General features: G+C 41.6%; 1 protein-coding gene across 2 annotated transcripts; it reads right to left on the bottom strand.

Moving 5' to 3' along the window:
* Positions 1 to 2280: 2280 nt before the first annotated feature.
* On the bottom strand, positions 2281 to 8992 carry TSPAN6 (tetraspanin 6). 2 transcript variants are annotated; one of them, XM_032390082.1, is made up of 9 exons: positions 8615 to 8722; positions 8195 to 8211; positions 7445 to 7633; positions 7092 to 7166; positions 6123 to 6221; positions 5504 to 5638; positions 5012 to 5095; positions 3532 to 3637; positions 2281 to 2909 (listed from the first exon to the last, which is right to left on the bottom strand). In XM_032390082.1, exons 3-8 carry the CDS (start codon positions 7454 to 7456, stop codon positions 3569 to 3571), a joined length of 474 nt encoding a protein of 157 aa, XP_032245973.1. In that variant the 5' UTR covers positions 7457 to 7633; positions 8195 to 8211; positions 8615 to 8722; the 3' UTR covers positions 2281 to 2909; positions 3532 to 3568. The 2 variants fall into 2 exon arrangements, with proteins under 2 accessions (XP_032245973.1, XP_032245972.1); XM_032390081.1 differs by lacking the exon at positions 8195 to 8211 and having other exon boundaries at positions 8615 to 8992.
* Between the last annotated feature and the right edge of the window lie 7842 nt (positions 8993 to 16834).

Genomic DNA, 16834 nt, shown 5'->3' with positions numbered 1-16834 from the left:
AAGTCAAAACAAAAAACAAAACAAGGATCTTCAGTGGCATCGAAAGTAACAATGAATTCAAAAAAGAGAAGCAGCAAAAAGCGATTTGACCAGGAGGAAGTTAGCTGCGGTTTCTGAGGTTAAGTGGTTTCTGACTGAGCAGGTGGTTTCTATTATATAAACGATGATTTGTATGGAATGAGATATTTAGATCAACAGCTTATTTCTCACAGAACATTAAAGAGCCATTATAGTTAGATTCACTCACTCATTCATTTCATTAGCATTTGCCGTGCTCTTACAAGTGCCTAATTCTACTAAGCTCCATGGGGTAAGGGGACCTAATAGAAAAGCCATAATTAAATCATAATGGCTTCTCTCTCACAAGGAATCTGGGTGAAGTTTTAGACCTATGACTTCAAAATGAGTCTCATTTCCCAGTAACTGTTGCATTGTATGTATTCTTTTCTGATATATTAGCCTTTTGTTTCCCTTTTTGAATTAAAAAAGTTTGGTTTGCCACATCACAGGCCAAGTGTCAACGTGGGACAGCAAGCTTAAAAAAAACCCGAAATCTCAATGCATCTTATGTATGCAGCGAGGAAAGGCAGGAATGGTATTTATACGTTGTGCTAGGCTTTCTTTTTTTTTCTTTTTTTTTTTTTTACAAATACAAAAGCCCACACAGAATAGTCCAAAGGAACCAAAGTTTCCTCAGTTCCACAAAAAAAGCATCCACTGCTTTGCCTCTCATAATTTAATCAGTTTGGTTGGCCGCATCACTGGCAAAGTACCAACTTGGATTCTCGCAGGAGGTTAAAAAACATCAAGTCTCAAAGACGCCTGTGTGAGCTCTGAGGGAACACAGAAATGGCATTTATACCTTGTATTAGGTATTTGTTTCCATAAAAGTTTGATGCCTACCACATAAACCCCCCCACACCCACACGGGAATAGGCCAAAGATGCCAAGCTTTCCACACGTTCAGAAAATATACCTGTGGAGTCTGCTTCTCAAGGTGGAGTTCAGAGCCTCTTTGCGGTAAGTAACATGGTGCCTGGAAGTGAGACAACCCACAGGATGCCTTTGGCACATCGAAGGTGGAGGTGAATTTTACAGTCCAGTGTGCACATGCACACATTAGCTATAAGGGACTTTTGTAACTGGCCAGCCAGAATAACGAACCTTAAAAATAAATACGCCAACCCGCCTACAGCGTGATGTGTGGTGTTTTTTTCTTCCTACATTCCTTATTTTCTGGGTTGTTTTTTTTTTTCCTTTTTAACAATGAGGAAAAATTGGGGCGCCTGGGTGGCTCAGTCGGTTAAGCATCTGCCTTCGGCTCAGGTCATGATCCCAGGACCCTGGGATCGAGCCCCGCATCAGGCTCCCTGCTCAGCGGGGAGTCTGCTTCTCCCTCTCCCCCTGCTCATGCTCTCTCTCTCTCTCACTCTCTCTCAAATAAATAAAAATAAAATCTTAAAAAAAATGAGGAAAAACTTTTAACTTAAAAAAAAAAACCCTACTTAATGACAACTTTATCAGGCTCTTCTAGGCCATCCTACTGAAATGTACCTACCTAACACTACTTGGATTATCCTTTAGTTTCTTTATCCTTTAAATTAGCTTCACTAATTCCAATAGCCAAAATCTGATCTATATATTTGGAAAGCCACTATTTTCCAACTGTTTTATCACTCTGTCTTGAGTCAGACCTGTCAAATGTTTTAATGTAGAATACTCTTTCTGCAGTAACTCAAGGCATATATATATAGACATGTACCCACAAGTCACTATGAATCTTAACTAGTAGTTTGTGCCCACTTTATAACTGTGATTGACTCCCCCTTACCATCAGATTCAAGGACTGCGTGGATGTGTGGCAGAGAAGTTAGGTTCTACTAATGGATGTGTAAAGAAACCCAAAACCAAGGAAAAAATTCCCCCATCCCAGCCCAAATTTTAATTATTCATTTCCTTATTAACCCGAAGGTACAAGTTGTCTCTCTCCCCATCCAACTTCTTAATGTAAACTAGACAATCAAAATAGTCCCAGTTCCAGGAGAATGCTAAGCATATGCTATTTCATAATATGGAATGAAATCCTTTCACAGGGAATAGTTTTTATAAACAAAGACTTTTTAAAAAATGAAACCAAGTCAAGACCTCAGTTTTACATTTCCTATCTAAACCTGCACCTTCAGGTAGAAATGTGGGGCTTAGCTTTCTCAGTGGAAAACAACCATCCCGGCAGATTTTCTACAAGTTAAACATGATGATTTTAGAGGAAAACAACATTTATTGTGTGAAAGATTTATATTTAATCAAAGGCACAAACCAAAACTAAGACTATTATAGTTGACCATGATACTGACAATTAAGTCACATCAACCTGATAAAGAAATAGCAGCTAACGCTAATGAAGATGAATTGCTTCCAATTCCTAAGGAAAATACAGTAATTCCGACACCATTAAGTAATAATTAGAACCTTTCAAATATAAATTTGAGAGCAAAACAGAGAGTAATGAAAATATCTTAACTTGATGCAAATTATACAATAATTTTAACTCGTCTGGGAAGAGGCCAGTTCGGAAGGGTCAATTTTCTATCACACTACATCAGTCAGCAAATTCAGAGCGGTCACTTTGTAACACTACATCAAAATAGCAGATTCACAATGCGATTTTGAAAAATAAAAGTCAAGAGGAACACGGTATTGCATCATTTGCAATTTACTAGCTCTTCCAGTGTTTCACAGTGATACAGGGGTTTCAATGATCTAACATCAATGGGACAAAAGGTGGACTTAAACTGAACACGTCTTGATTGAATCAGACTACTTATGTAAGTTTTTGGTCTATTGTAAGCAGTAGTAGCTAGTCCTCCATCCAGGCAATTTCATAGCTTACAGGGGGGAATGTAAATGTCCTAAAAGTAAAGAAAAAAAAAGTTAATCGACTTGTAACCCAAATTTCCATATCTGTATGCGCTCGCACACGTGAGCATCTACTCGTGTGTTCCCCGTCAGCGGCCCAATTAAACTGTGAAGGGCACCCCAGGGGATTAATTCAGCCAGCCACAGTTCTCATGGTTTGCCATTCAAATACTGAAGTTACTGAAACACATATTTTCCCCAAATCTGGCTCCAGGTTAGGCTAGATGTGTTTATCGCTCTAAGAAGAGTTCACCAGAGGAGTGTGGTAAATGAAGACTAGGGAAAACGCCAGTATTGGGAGCGGAGTGTGCGTGCCAGGGAACCTCACCAGTAAAGGTCACTGTTCTCCATCTCTCTTCAGTCTAGGTCCAAGTTTGTTAGAAAGGGGACCACTTAGGATCTTTAGATTGATGTGTAGGTAAACCCCCAAAGGCTCTTCTGTCCTTTGTGGCCATGCCTTGCAGTGAGAGACCTGATCTAACTGCAGGGCTAACACAGTACCAACCAGATCTGAATGCACCACTCGACAAGACCTCGGCAAACTCAGTCCATCCATCACATGAACAGGCTGAAGTAAACACACCGATAGAGAGCTGAGGACTAAAATGAACATACCTTAAAGTTGAAAAGGAATAGGCCCATGGTTTGCTGTTTACACTATCTCATACTGGTTATTTGTTATGGCACGAGAGAGACAGTAGGCTAGAAAGATTCCAATCAGCTAGAAATAAAATACAAACAAAAATTAAACACACACACACACACACACACAAAAGAGCTTAAAGTACTCAGGATACAGGTTTATTTTCCTTACACTTCGAATTCCCTAATAATTTCCTTAAGTTTCTCTCGGCATTATGTTTGATACTCTGCAGCTCCTGGATCACATTCAAAGAATATAAGGGAGGTTTTACTGCCACTATGACCTGGAGTTTCACAACTGTCACTGACAAAATTATCACTCAGGAAAAATTCTAAACGTCGTTAAGTTTGGGGGAAACTTATCAGTGAACCTGTCAGCCATCAGAACAAACAGGACATGGCTTAGACTATGCAGCTCCTCAGGGAAAATCTCCATCTGTGAAGGCAGAGATCTTCTTGGAAGCTCTAGGGCGTGCTGCATCAAGGGATTTGTTCTTTAAGCCCCGGGCTGTGCAGTAAGCTAGCAGCTAGCCACATGTGGCTTACTGAGCACCTCAAATGCGGCGCGAGTAACTGAGGAATCGACTTTTTTATTTTATTTAATATTTAGAACCTTTCGAAGGTGCTAGTGGCCATTTTATTAGACAGTGCAGACTCAGACATAGCTAGGCCTGCTGCTCGAGAAATATGTTAAGATCAGACTTCCAAAACCAATTACATAGGTCGAAATGAAGTATGTCCATTCTTTTAGTTTTATCGCCACGATGTTCGATACAGGACAAACCCCCATTACCTAAGAAAAATTGTTTAGAAAACTTTCCATGCTACGGTGAGAAGCAGCACAACTCGGAAAATAGAATTTGACCCACAACGTAGCACGTCCCCAACATGACAGGCACATATTGAATGTGGGGTCGTATGATCTAAGTTTTTGTAGGTCAGAACTTATATGGAACTCACCAGGCAGCCGCAGCCCAGGAAAGAAAAAATCTGGACAATGTTTTAGAATCTTGACTGCACAGTAAGACAAGGTTCCCATCTATCTCATGTTTTAATTAATGAACTAGGATGCTGGAGAGCTGCCGTACCCAGGGGCACCAGGTTTGTACTACTATGAGTTAATTCTAAGCCTTGCTTTCTGTAGTTTCAAGGCATGCTAGGCCATGGTAAAAAAAAAAAAAAGAGCAGGTAAACAGGGAATAAAAATCTGGAGAAGTCTAATTGTGAAAATAGTGTGGGAAAACATAAGATCCAAGACATCGAAGAATTGGAATGAAAATAGCAGAACATCCCCTCCCAAATAAAACAAATAAATTTCATATACAAAATAAAAACAGCCGGGAGTGTGTGAAAATGTGACTTCTCTGGAAATGCCCTGAGGCCTTCAGATTGGAAATCTTCTAGCTTACCACTGAACAAGAGCGAGGAGACATTCCTAACAACAAGGACTTACCTGGAAGCAAGCAACTCCAAAAGAAATCCCGGCAACCACTCCCATTTCTGACTCTATAATGGTCATCACCTTTATAAAACAACCCTAATGGGAGACGAAAAACAATTTTAAGTACAGCACAAGCAATAATGAACACTTGGATCATCCATCCCTGCCAAAAGATGAGCTTTAGCTACCTCAGCCTTTGGTTATCATTTTATTCAAATTCACTCTTTCATATAACATATCCTATCTCCTTTCAGAAGCACAATGCTCTGACAGGAGTTTGAAGAACAGAAGTTCCACCTTTTGGATTATGCATTTAGAAGTGTTATTTGCTAGTTGTGTGAACTCAAGTCACAAACTGAGCTTCAGTTTCCTCATTTATTCAGTGAGAATAATACCTGCCCCGCCTATTTTAGATTATATCTATTGTGAGGAAAAATTAAAAACTGAGTCAACTCTGAATTCAGTTAATATTTTCAAATAAAAAAAAATTTAAAGGCTCCTTACTTCATTGTTTACTTTATCTGCATCTCTCTGTGGAGAACAATTTTCAAGTTTGCAGCAACTCTTGGGAAATCCTTTTTCTGAGTAATAATTAGTATCCTTCCAATCTCTATAGTCGGTGACACCACAACAGTGCAACTGAAAAAAAAATCCAACAAAACCATTTATAGTTCACATCACAGCTTTGTAGTCAAACACTTAGCCTATTACCTTAGATTGCAATTTGTGCTCATTATACTCAATGATCTCTATCCTAATATTTTAATGTGGCTGTTCTCAATTGGCCTTATAATTCAAGAGATAAGCACTCTTTTTCTAAATACCAAGTGTAAGCCTTTTGGACTGGCCTTATTTTCCTGCTACAGCTGGTATTAAGAGTACTTGGTCCGTGATGTCTGTGAGGAGTGAAGAGGTGTACATGTGAGGAGAATGATTAGGAGAAAATGGAGATATGTCTTTCCAGGGGACATATCTTTCCAGGGACATATTCTCTCCTAATCTAAGATTATAATGAGAATATCATACAAGTGGACAACATCTAGTAGCCAGAGCCCTATCCTCTTCTCTAAAGGGATAACGATGTGTTCCCCTCTTGAATAGCCACCACCCTATGACCACTTACCTTATTTTGAATCTTGTCTACTGCATCGCTTCTATAATCTCCCGTAGAGTTATACTGCTTTAAAATTTTCTCATAATTATTCTTAAAACTGTTCTTAATCTACAGCAAAGAAACACAACGCCAGTAAATAAAGATTCTAGAAAGTTCTTTGGGTTTCTAGGCCAAATAAAAAAATCCCCCACATCTGACTAACGTTCATTATCTTTGACAGCAGCAACATGTATGGTAATTAACTTCTATGGTCCAATCCTGTCTTCTCTGAGCTACAGTTTAGCTGAGGGGATTACTAAGCAAAACATTACAATAAAAGATGATAACTGCTCAAGTTCAAAGTGCTATGGGAGCTTTTATTCAAGTGGCAGCTCTGTACTGCTGTATCCCTCCCCCAATTTTTCTCTATTTTAAATTAAGTACAAATTTGATGCCTACAGGATTCTTAAGCTACAAAACCTTACTTTGGGACACTGCACTACCACTTTGTAAAACACTCTCATTGAGGAGCCTTCACTACTCACTGAAGGATTTCCCAACCCCAGTTTTAACAGTGGAACCCCGATTTCTACTTCAATGTTAAAGTTTTGATGATTTGCATTAAGTATATCCAATTTTTTTAAACACGTGGCATAAGGGAGAACACAGTTGTGTTATCAATTTCGTGCCTTAAATATTTTCCTCTATCAGTAAGGTTATAAATTGTACTATCTCCACTTTAACAGGTACTTGTACACAGAAAAAGAACTGGAAATACATGTAACTACGGGTACCGGTAATTTTCTTCTGGTAACTGTCAGTCTACAATTTTCTAAAATTTTTTTTATATTAAACGTGGGCTAGAATTTTTACAAGAAAGCCATTATTGTCAGCTACAGCTTGAAAAGAAAGTTTTAAAAGTGATTTCTGAACTATTGACTGTTTTTATCTCTGGGAGGATAAATCATAATATATCAAGGTTCCCAAATTCAGGCTTACCTCATGTCTGAAAACAAATCCTACGATGGCAGCGACCAGTTCAACCAAAAAAATGAGAGTCAGAAACATTGCATACTGTGGGATAAAAAGAAAGTCCAAGTCAGCATAAATAAGATACATCACAGCTGCGAGGGGAGTCAAAGAAAAAAAACAGTCTGCTCAATCAGTTCAGCATGTTTTTATTAAAAAGGACAGGGAAAACACAACAAAAGTGGGAACTGGTAGCAGAAATGTTACTTGGGAAGAAAGAGGAGAAATCATAAAGGGCTGTGGCCAGTTTCAAGAAACAAAGCCAACAACATATAAGACTTTTCTAAAGTCAAGAATCAATTCTAAGGAAAACAAGGACTCACCAGTTTTAACATCCATGCAGAAGCCCGGCAGGTAGCAAAACAGCCAAAGGTGCCCAACAGAATAATGACGGTACCGGTACCAATGAGCACGAAGGGGACATTGGTGGCCTTCTCATTCAAAAGGGAAAAATAATTCTCCAGGCTCACCTTGCCCCAAATACCAACGGCAAGAAGGATAACACCAGTGATCTATGTGGGAAGCCAGAGAACAGAGAGTCATACACTGTATACCACGGCACCTTCAAACCACACACCTATTGTTTAAGAAACAAGAGCTGTGAGAATGGAGTTAGCAGTCCGTGGCCACAGAGCTGTGGCTGGGATATGGGAGACAAGGGGTAGGACGGAGACCTGCACATAAGGACCGGCCTTGATAAATCCACCCTGGATCACTAGGTAGCCCAGGTAGCCAGGGCAAAACCGGGGGGGGGGGGGGGGGGGTAGCTAGGGAAGGCATCCTAACAAAATTCTTAAATTTCATCTGTTTCTTTTTGTTGGGTTTTGTTTTGGTTTTGGTATAAACCGAAGTCCACGACATATCTGTCCGAGGGACAACAACTTATTTAACCGCTTTACTCCCGCCATAGGAAGAAAACCTTCTGGAGGAGGGAAGAAAGTGTCTCTGTGAGTTCCAGAAACTTCCCCCTTCTCCCCACCCCAGTTCAGAGACGAGCACCGCGTACAAAGGGATAGTACACAAAAGCAAGGCCGAGGAGAGGTGGGCGGGAGTGCAGCCATGACCATACTCACCTGCGAAATGCTCCCCTCTTACGAAGCGGTGAAAAGAAAGAGACTATTATGCGGGTGAGCCCTCAGAGGGGCGGGGCAAGCCTCGCCTCTCTCAACGGTCCGGGGACACCCTCGGCGAGCTCTGGGGTGTTCACTCCCCTCCTCGTCCCCCGCATCACATTCGAACCCGAAGCCCGTCTGTGTCCCAGCACAGCCTATTGGCTGCCATCCTCCGGGACCCTGACCCCGGCGCCGGCAGGATGCCCGGGCTCGAGCCCCAGCAACTCTTCGCCGGCGTCGGGGTCCCAGCAGCTCCAGCCGCCCGAACCCCACCCGCGCCTCCCTCCCCACACCCCCAGGCCTGAGCGCCCTCTTCTCAGGGTCACACCCCCCACCCAAGCCCAAGACCCCCTCCCGTCCCCGGGCTCCTCCATCTCTCACCCAGAAGATGAAAGTGTAGATCAAGAGGACGCTCTTGAAACAAGTAATGACTGGTTTCGTCTGTAGTCTCCGAGACGGGGACGCCATGACCAGCCCCAGACCCTGCCCCGCCGCACCGGGCACTCGGAGCCGAGCGAGACAGACGCAGAGTCCCCGAGTCTCCCCGGAAACTGCCGGAAACTTACGAGCGTCTACAACTGAGAAAAGCCGGAAACACTGTACAGTTTTCTAGAGGGTAAAGTCTTGGGAGGCTACCCGGAAAGTGACGACAATTTCCGAGCGCCCCCTGCTGCAGGTTACCGAAAACTGTATGCAACTTTTCTAGTGCCGGAAATCCCTTAGATCTTCAAGTGGAGCTTGCTTCATTTTTTCTCTGAATCTTTCCCGCCCCCCATCTCTCCCCCGCCCTTATAACTTGATCATATTGTTCTATCACCAGTAGCGCCAGCAGCGCTTTGAGATTCGGCCTCGCCGGCCCCTGGTGCCCTAGGAAAGAAAGGAATGAAAAGAGGTTAAAAGTGACCGAAGAATATTTCATTACATGGCTCAATACCCCCAAGAAACATAGTTCCAAAGAGAAACAAAGCGGATTGCAAAGCGACACGTACAGTCGTAGGGTTTTAGACATAAACTGAGGAAAAGTGAAATCTACCTGAGTGGGGGAATTAGGCTGATTTCTTTTTCTAGGAGGCTGAAACCTAAAGTCACACAGCTAAGAGCAGAGCGAAAACTAGAGATCACTGTGCGTTTCGGTCCCCTCCCCTGTTAAACACAAGCTACATACGGTATTGGGTTGTAGAGTGTCTGTCCATTCCCCTAAAATTCTCCCAATTGCTTAGATCTTCCTAGAACTTAAGACTATGTGTTCCTAAAGAGTTAAACTGCTTACGGAATGGGAATGAATCACGAAAAAGTTTTCTGTCCCATATGTCCTGAGGCAGCCCTGAGTCAATCTTAGGGGTAAAATATAATTAAAAAAACAGCCCTCTTCACGATCTCCTAAACCCTGGTGATAAAAGCTGAGGCGCTTTTTGTTTGGGGCTTAGCTTTAGGAAGGGTTAAATGTAAAGACAAGTCTCCGGATAGGTGAAAGGCCTAGAAAATTTGGATTATGCAAATCAGCAGAGCCTTAAAGGGTAAAGTTCTCTGATACATCTGTGAAATGGGATGTCTCTATTTCATAAAGGACGCATGTGCATGTGCTTTGCTCAGCCCACAAGGATAAGTGCAGTTATTTGAGCTAGTAGATACAAAAATGGATTAATTCTATGCCTATCGTTACAGGGGAGAAAAGAAATGAGCCTAGACATTATAGATACTTACTCTTGCCTGCTTTCTGGCACCTTTTAGGCTTCAAGAGTGACCAAATGAGCCATTCAAATTGCCCTCAATTTGAATAGGTCATTTACTTTTCATAGGAACCTCAGAATAGGGAGGTCTTTTTTATCTAGTCAGGTTCAAAACACATTTACAAAATGAATTAAATACAAATGAATTAATGAAGTGCTATAGGCTTCCTGGTCTCCCATTTTATTCAGGGACATTAGTTCGATCCCTAGCATTCATCTTTCTAGAAATTCAGGACAGGTGTAATCAAGGAGAAAAGAAAGATCACTATTGGGTGTCAAGACTCAATTTTCTGTTTAGTGGAAAATATGCACTTTGTGAAACTTTCTCTGGACCTTCTTGCTCCCTCCATAAAAATATATCCCTGTGAGAAAAAAATAGTTACTTCTAGGAAATCTGACTTGATACCTAACACCAACAGTACTATAGATCTGTATGCTCCTTTATCCATGTGGTGAGACACAGAGCATTGAAATGTCAACCAAAAACAAGTTAACTCTTAAGAAAAGTTTATCACTGGACATTCCTAGTGAACTATGGATGGCATTTGAAGTATGGAAGTGTATTTTTTTCCTATTAAATCATGTATGTAGGTAGCTCCATGTTTCCATGTTCTGTATCATGAACAGGTTGGTCAATATTACAGCACAGTGTATGTATTAAGGTCTGGTTTCTCAACTAAAGTGTAAGCTCTTCGAGGGCAGAGACTGAGTGTCCAGTGAGTGTGTGCTGTTTCTTGAAGATTGGGAGAAGACAGTATCCATTCCCTGTGCAGTCCATCGCATCATAATTGACACAAGCTCAACATCACAGTGGGTGTTTCCTGTATTGCTCTTGTATTGTGTAGTGAAAGGAGAGGTGATACCCAAACTTTTTTTTTGCTTGAAACCTTGCTTTAAGCATATACCACAGAACCAGAAAACAAGAAAGTTCCATTGACTCGGGTCACACAGAGCTTCCCTGTACCTCGAATATTGACCTGGGACCAGCTCCTCTAGCAACATGCCAGATGTCTGAGGTCCAAGAGAGCAACTACTGGAGAATGGATATTTCACCAACAGTCTTTATACTAAAATTTTACCCTAAAACTTTAAAAACCTAACATATAAACACGTGGTGAGAATGGGTAAATGATACAACTATACACCTACAAACACTGAAGGAACGTTATCAGGAAATACAGCAGATGTCAATTTTGAAAGTAACACACATGCCATAACTACAAGAAATGAGGTTGAGGGAGGCTCCAAGTAAATGCAAAGCTTTCTCCCTAGGCTGAATAACTCCATCTGAGGGGTTCTCATATTAAAATAAGTATCAAGGGAAGTCTTGCTAACTCCTCGTCATCTTAAATGGAACCTTCCTCTGAAGCTTAGGTTTCTACCATGGTCTGGAAGGGATTTTCGTTGTGAGCCCAAGAGCAAAGAAATATTTTTGTAGCTGAAGAGAAAACAAAATAGTCAAAGCAAAAGCCACATCTTATTTCCAAGAATGTGTTGATTTTCCGCCTCTCCCTTCCTCTGCCACCACAACGCTGCTTTGTTTGAGTAACGGGCAGTGCCAAATTAAACCAAAGGCTGACGTGGGATTTAATAGTCCTATGGCCACAACACCTTGCACCCCCACCTCCCACCCTCCCATGCCACTAAACCCAGAAGAGTTCACTTTACTTCAAATTTAGGCCTGGGTCTGGGTCCAAACCCAGACCAAAGGGGTATCTAATCCCATCTAAGGCAATGTAAATAGTAATTCTCTAGGTCATAAGATACATTTATTCTTTAAAGTATTAATATTGTAATACTTAATTGTGTTATTGATATTACACTCTATTATATATTATATATTACATATTATATATCATATATGGTAACTGTAGTACTGAGCATTGACTATGTAGCAACCACCGTTGCTAAGCACTGGGCTGGTGGTACCTCATGCATACATCACAAAAGCCCTTATTGTGAGGTCAAGCCTGCTGCTGCCCTCATGTTACAGATGAGGAAACAGGTTCAAAGAGGCTAACTTGCCTAGGATGAAGCTTTGCCAACTTCTGTCTCTCTCACCAGAAACAGGGCCCACTCTGTGATGAGACACGGCTGCCACTGAATAAACAGCTGTCTTGGCTGGGAATTATCCAAGCAAAGACCGCTGTATTCAGACATGTAGCCACAAACAAGGGCTTTTAAAAGTCCCTGAAGCACAAGAACCTCGATCTCCCCAATTCTGCCTTGTACTTGGGGTTTTTGTTGAGTTTTACTTTTGCCTTCATTCCAGTAGCCCAATCACCTAAGAAGTAACCCTGCCCATCCCAGAGTAGCAAGGCAGAGAGTTCAATACTTTTTCTGGTCCAATCTATTTTCCTCCCTCTCTCTGACCACAAAGACACATGGGTGATGCTGAAAATTTAGGAAAAAGGAAAATGTTTTCCTTAAGTATTGTTGCTGTTTGGTTTACATTCGATATTTAGTAGGGATTTGTGTCCCTTCCCTATTAATCTCCTGTAACCTTCAAGATTAAGTTTAAATGTTGTTCTTTGGCATTTAAACTATGCCTCCCCCAGCAAATATGGTATCAGCTTATTTCCTACTGCTTTTCCAATGTGAATTTTCTGTTCCACAGTAAACCAGTATGACTATCTCCCAATAAACAAGATCTGTCCCCTGCTCCCGTCCCACTCTCTAACTTCACACAGAATTCCTACTCCCTACTTAAGGCACATCCCAACCCCAACTCAATTGAGAGCATTCCTCTGCCCCCTTTATCCATACCCCCCACCCCTGCCCACACACACCTCTTTTTCTAGTATCAGACCTCATAGTCTGACCACTCACACTAACTCAGACCCTTAGTTAATTAGAAGGGTACCTGCTTTCTTCTCTACTTACCTGTCTTACTCCTGTTATCTACATGTTCAGAAACTACTGAAGAGCCAGTCTGGCAGGCTCCTGCACCCCCTTTTATACTCTCCCCAATGCCCTAGGACACAATGCTCAATTGATGAGCTCGTTTAGTGCTCAGCCAATCCCTGTTGACCTCCTTGGTCATGGCTGGTCTCTGAGACTAACCACTCAGTAGTGACTTGAGGTTTGATTAATTAAATTAAATAAACTGAATGTCTAAGCCATCCCAGTATCACACTGTCATAAACAAAACAATTAAGTTGAGCTGCTGGATAATGTCTTGGAACATTACTACTCCCTGTCTTAGGAACCAGCGACAAAACTTCAACTATTTCACTCAGAATACATCTTATCTCTTATTCACATAATGTCCTTCCCATTTTCATTTTCTAAAACGTTTTCTAGAATCTCTTCAATTACCTTTGGCTAAGTGCCCATCATAAAATTTAAAAGCATGTCCTGCTTATTTTCTTAAAGTCTCATATTTCACATTACAGCCATCAGATAAACATCATTTAAACAGATAATTTGAACATCACCATTTAAATAGACAATTCGTATGTACAGTTTTAAAACTTAGTTTCCCAAATAGGAATATCTTTTTTCCTGTTGTCTCTTGTGTATTCTCATTATTCCTTTTCTGAAATTCTCTTCTGTGTCTAGTTTTCATTCACTTTTTTCCATCTACTCCTTTCAGATTCTCCATGAATCCTTTCCTCCCTTTCCAGCCCTGATCTTTCCTTCTTCAAAAAAGTTCATAATACACAATTTGGGACACATAGAAATGAGAAACTCTTAAACGATATTAAAATTCACAATTTCATATAAATTTGCCTTAGTTGGTATTCTAGAAAAGTTGTTTCTAGTTTAGTTTTGTTAAGCTTTGTTGAGATCTTGTCTAAGCAAGTCAGTTTCCATATCTAATATTTCTTAAAACAATACCTTATTGACTGCTAAGGAACTTCATACTCAACGTCTTGACATTGAAAAAGTTTGTCAGTCTCTGTGTGTGTCTTTGTCTTATCTTCCCAACTAAATCATACAGAGAGGTGGTTTATTTAACTTTATACTCCACAGTGTCTAATATAGTGTTATCCACAGATAGTAGGGGCTGAAGAAATGCTGTGTTTTTTTTAAATTAGTCCCCCTTGTTTTGCGTAAGCTCTTCCTTTTGCCCATCTTTGTGCCTCACAGTGATGCTGTCTCCCTTATTTATCCCCTTACTTTGTTCTCCCTATGATTTCCATATTCTCCCCCTTCCCTTTCTTCTTTAACTCCTTTCTGCCACCCCTCTGTCCTGCTCCTTCCAGCTCTGAGTGGGACAGGAGGCCTTATGCCGCATCTTCGGCCTAGCATGTGCTGGGCTCTGTGTTGGGTGCTGGGGAAATGATGAAGACTAAGGCAAGTTCGTTGACCCCTAGGCTCTCACAGTCTAGGCAGGGACAGAGATGAGTCTGAGATGAACAAACTAGTAGAGTAGGGGACAGAAATTGTCACGGGTGTACAATGACATTAAATGTGATAAACCTATAATTGAGACATGTACAAAGTGATGTGATAGAAAAGGCAGGCAAACCAGATCTGCCTGGGGTGGGCTGAGGGGAACTTCTCAGCAGCAAAGATGGATACAGTTTCAACAGTCCAGGAAAGGACGGAAAGGAATACAGGGTAGAGTAAATATATCTGTGCAAAGCCACCAAAGTATGAAAGGAAGAGCAAGAAGTTCAGTATGTCTAGAATGAGTCATGAGGTGAATGTTTAAAACTAGGCTGAGGACATAGATGGGGCCTGCTTGTGAAGGACATAGTATGCCTTGCTGAGAGCTCGGACTATACTCTTTGCCAAGAGGGGGGCCGGTAAAGGGTTTTTTGTTTTGTTTGTTTTTTAAGAAAACAACCCTAGAAGAATATATTCCTCTGTGCTCTCTCTCACCTCTCTCTCCATCTCTCTCTCTCTTTCTCTCTCTCTCTCTCTCTCACACACACACACACACTGAATAGATTTACTGTTTCTTAACACGTGAGTTTAGAGTAAACTTCTATATCTGATTTCAAAGGCCTCACAATCTGGCCGTACTCGATTTATCCAGTTTTGTTCCCTATCACTCTCTTGATCCCTCTAACCAGTTAGCCCATCCCCCTCTGACCTAACAATGAGCTCTTGTTTATGTCATTTCCCTTGCCTGAGAACGGACCATGGCCTACCTCTTCCCACAGAGCATTCACAGGGTCCTCACAGTTTATACCACAGCTTTTAGAATTTTATGTGGTCTTGTACTGTTTTCTAATTGTTTGTGTCCCTCTTATCTCCCTTCCTAAACATAAACCCTCTGGGAGCTGCAGAGTAAGCTTCATTAGATGAAGGATCACACAGTCCATATTCACCTCTGTTCCCCCTTCTTAGCTTATAGTAGATGCCCAGTGAAGGCTAATTCCCTAAACGCACACAGTTGTAATCAAGAACATTTTTGTTGAGGGGCGCCTGGGTGCTTCAGTCGGTTAGGCGGCTGCTTTCGGCTCAGGTCATGATCCCAGGGTCCTGGGATTGAGCCCCGCATCGGGCTCCCTGCTCAGCAGAGAGCCTGCTTCTCTCTCTCCCTCTGCTCCCCCTGCTTGTGTGCTCACTCTCTCTCTGTCAAATAAATAAGATCTTTTTAAAAAAAGAAGATTTCTGTTGAATGTCTGCCTCCTCCATTCCACGGAGGCAAGGATTTTTGTCTCTTTTGCTCACTGATGTTTCTCAAGTACCTAAAAGAGTGTGTGGCATATAATAGACACTAATAAATATTGTTGAATCAATTATGTGTTACGATGTCAGGGACTTTTGTCTTTGTCCACCCGCCTTAACACAGTAGGAGCATGATAAATTTATTGAATAAATGAGGCCAAGATCATGTCTTCAGTCTTTTATACCACTATCACACTGTTAGACACTCAATACATATTTCTGATTGGTGGATTGGACATGAAACAGGCTTGCTACTGAACTTTATATTAACAGAAGCACAATTCTTCCCTTTGTAACTGAGAAGGTGTTGCCAGTTTGCTTGCACACACAGGGAAGAAACCCTTTCTACAGCATCTAAACAAAATTCTTCCACAATCACTGATTTTTCAAGGACAAAAATGTCCACTCTGAGAGCCGGGAGAGTGTAGGAAGCTGGTCCGTATACTCTCATTACCAGATACTAAAAAGAAAGCTTGCTTAGCGAAGCATATCCCTCCGTCAGAGGTCACTGGGAAACAGCTTAGCCGCAGCTATAACTTTGCCATACACAGATCATCGAGGTTTGCTTAAACAGCCTCCCACTAGAGCCTCTCTAAGCATGCTTTCCCTCCACTCTTATTACAGGAAATCGGTCTTGATCCTTCAGGCAAAAAGTGCATGGTAATTTTTGTAAACAACATAATCTTATCAGAAACTGAAGTCCATGGACGTTAGATCATCAGTGAGAGAGTTTCAAAATGTGTTTGGCCCTGTGTCTATGGATGGCAAGGCAACTCCGAGTTGGGAAGTACGAAGGAATTACTGGGGAAATATCTAGGGAATGTCAAAGTCGGCTACAATCTGCCCCTCTCCTTGGATTTTTCAAAATTCCTTTTCATTCAATCCTGATGTCATGCTGAGTCATAAGAAGAAGGGTTCTTCAGTACACCACATCTCTGGAGGCCCTGCAGGCAGCCTCTGTTAGTCATTACTATACTCATGGGATCTGGGCCAGCGCCATTCACACTTTCCCCCTGTTCCGTGGCAGACGGACTGTGTGCCTCTAATCCTTGTGTTCTTTCTCCCCTACCTCTCTAAAGCCCTTCTCTGAGGGAGGAATAGCTTATAGCTTTGGGGATAATATAGCTTTAAGGAAACTTTTGGCAGATGCGGATGTCCTCACATCTGGGCAGTGTTAACAGAATCCCGGAGGCCCTGACAGACCAAGAGCCACTCATTCTAGGAATGTTAAAATAGAAGTTTTTCC

The sequence above is a fragment of the Phoca vitulina genome, unplaced genomic scaffold (genome assembly GCF_004348235.1).
Source record: "Phoca vitulina isolate PV1807 unplaced genomic scaffold, GSC_HSeal_1.0 scaffold57, whole genome shotgun sequence".
NCBI classification, from domain to species: domain Eukaryota; kingdom Metazoa; phylum Chordata; class Mammalia; order Carnivora; family Phocidae; genus Phoca; species Phoca vitulina.
This window is presented reverse-complemented; position numbering and strand designations above follow the sequence as displayed.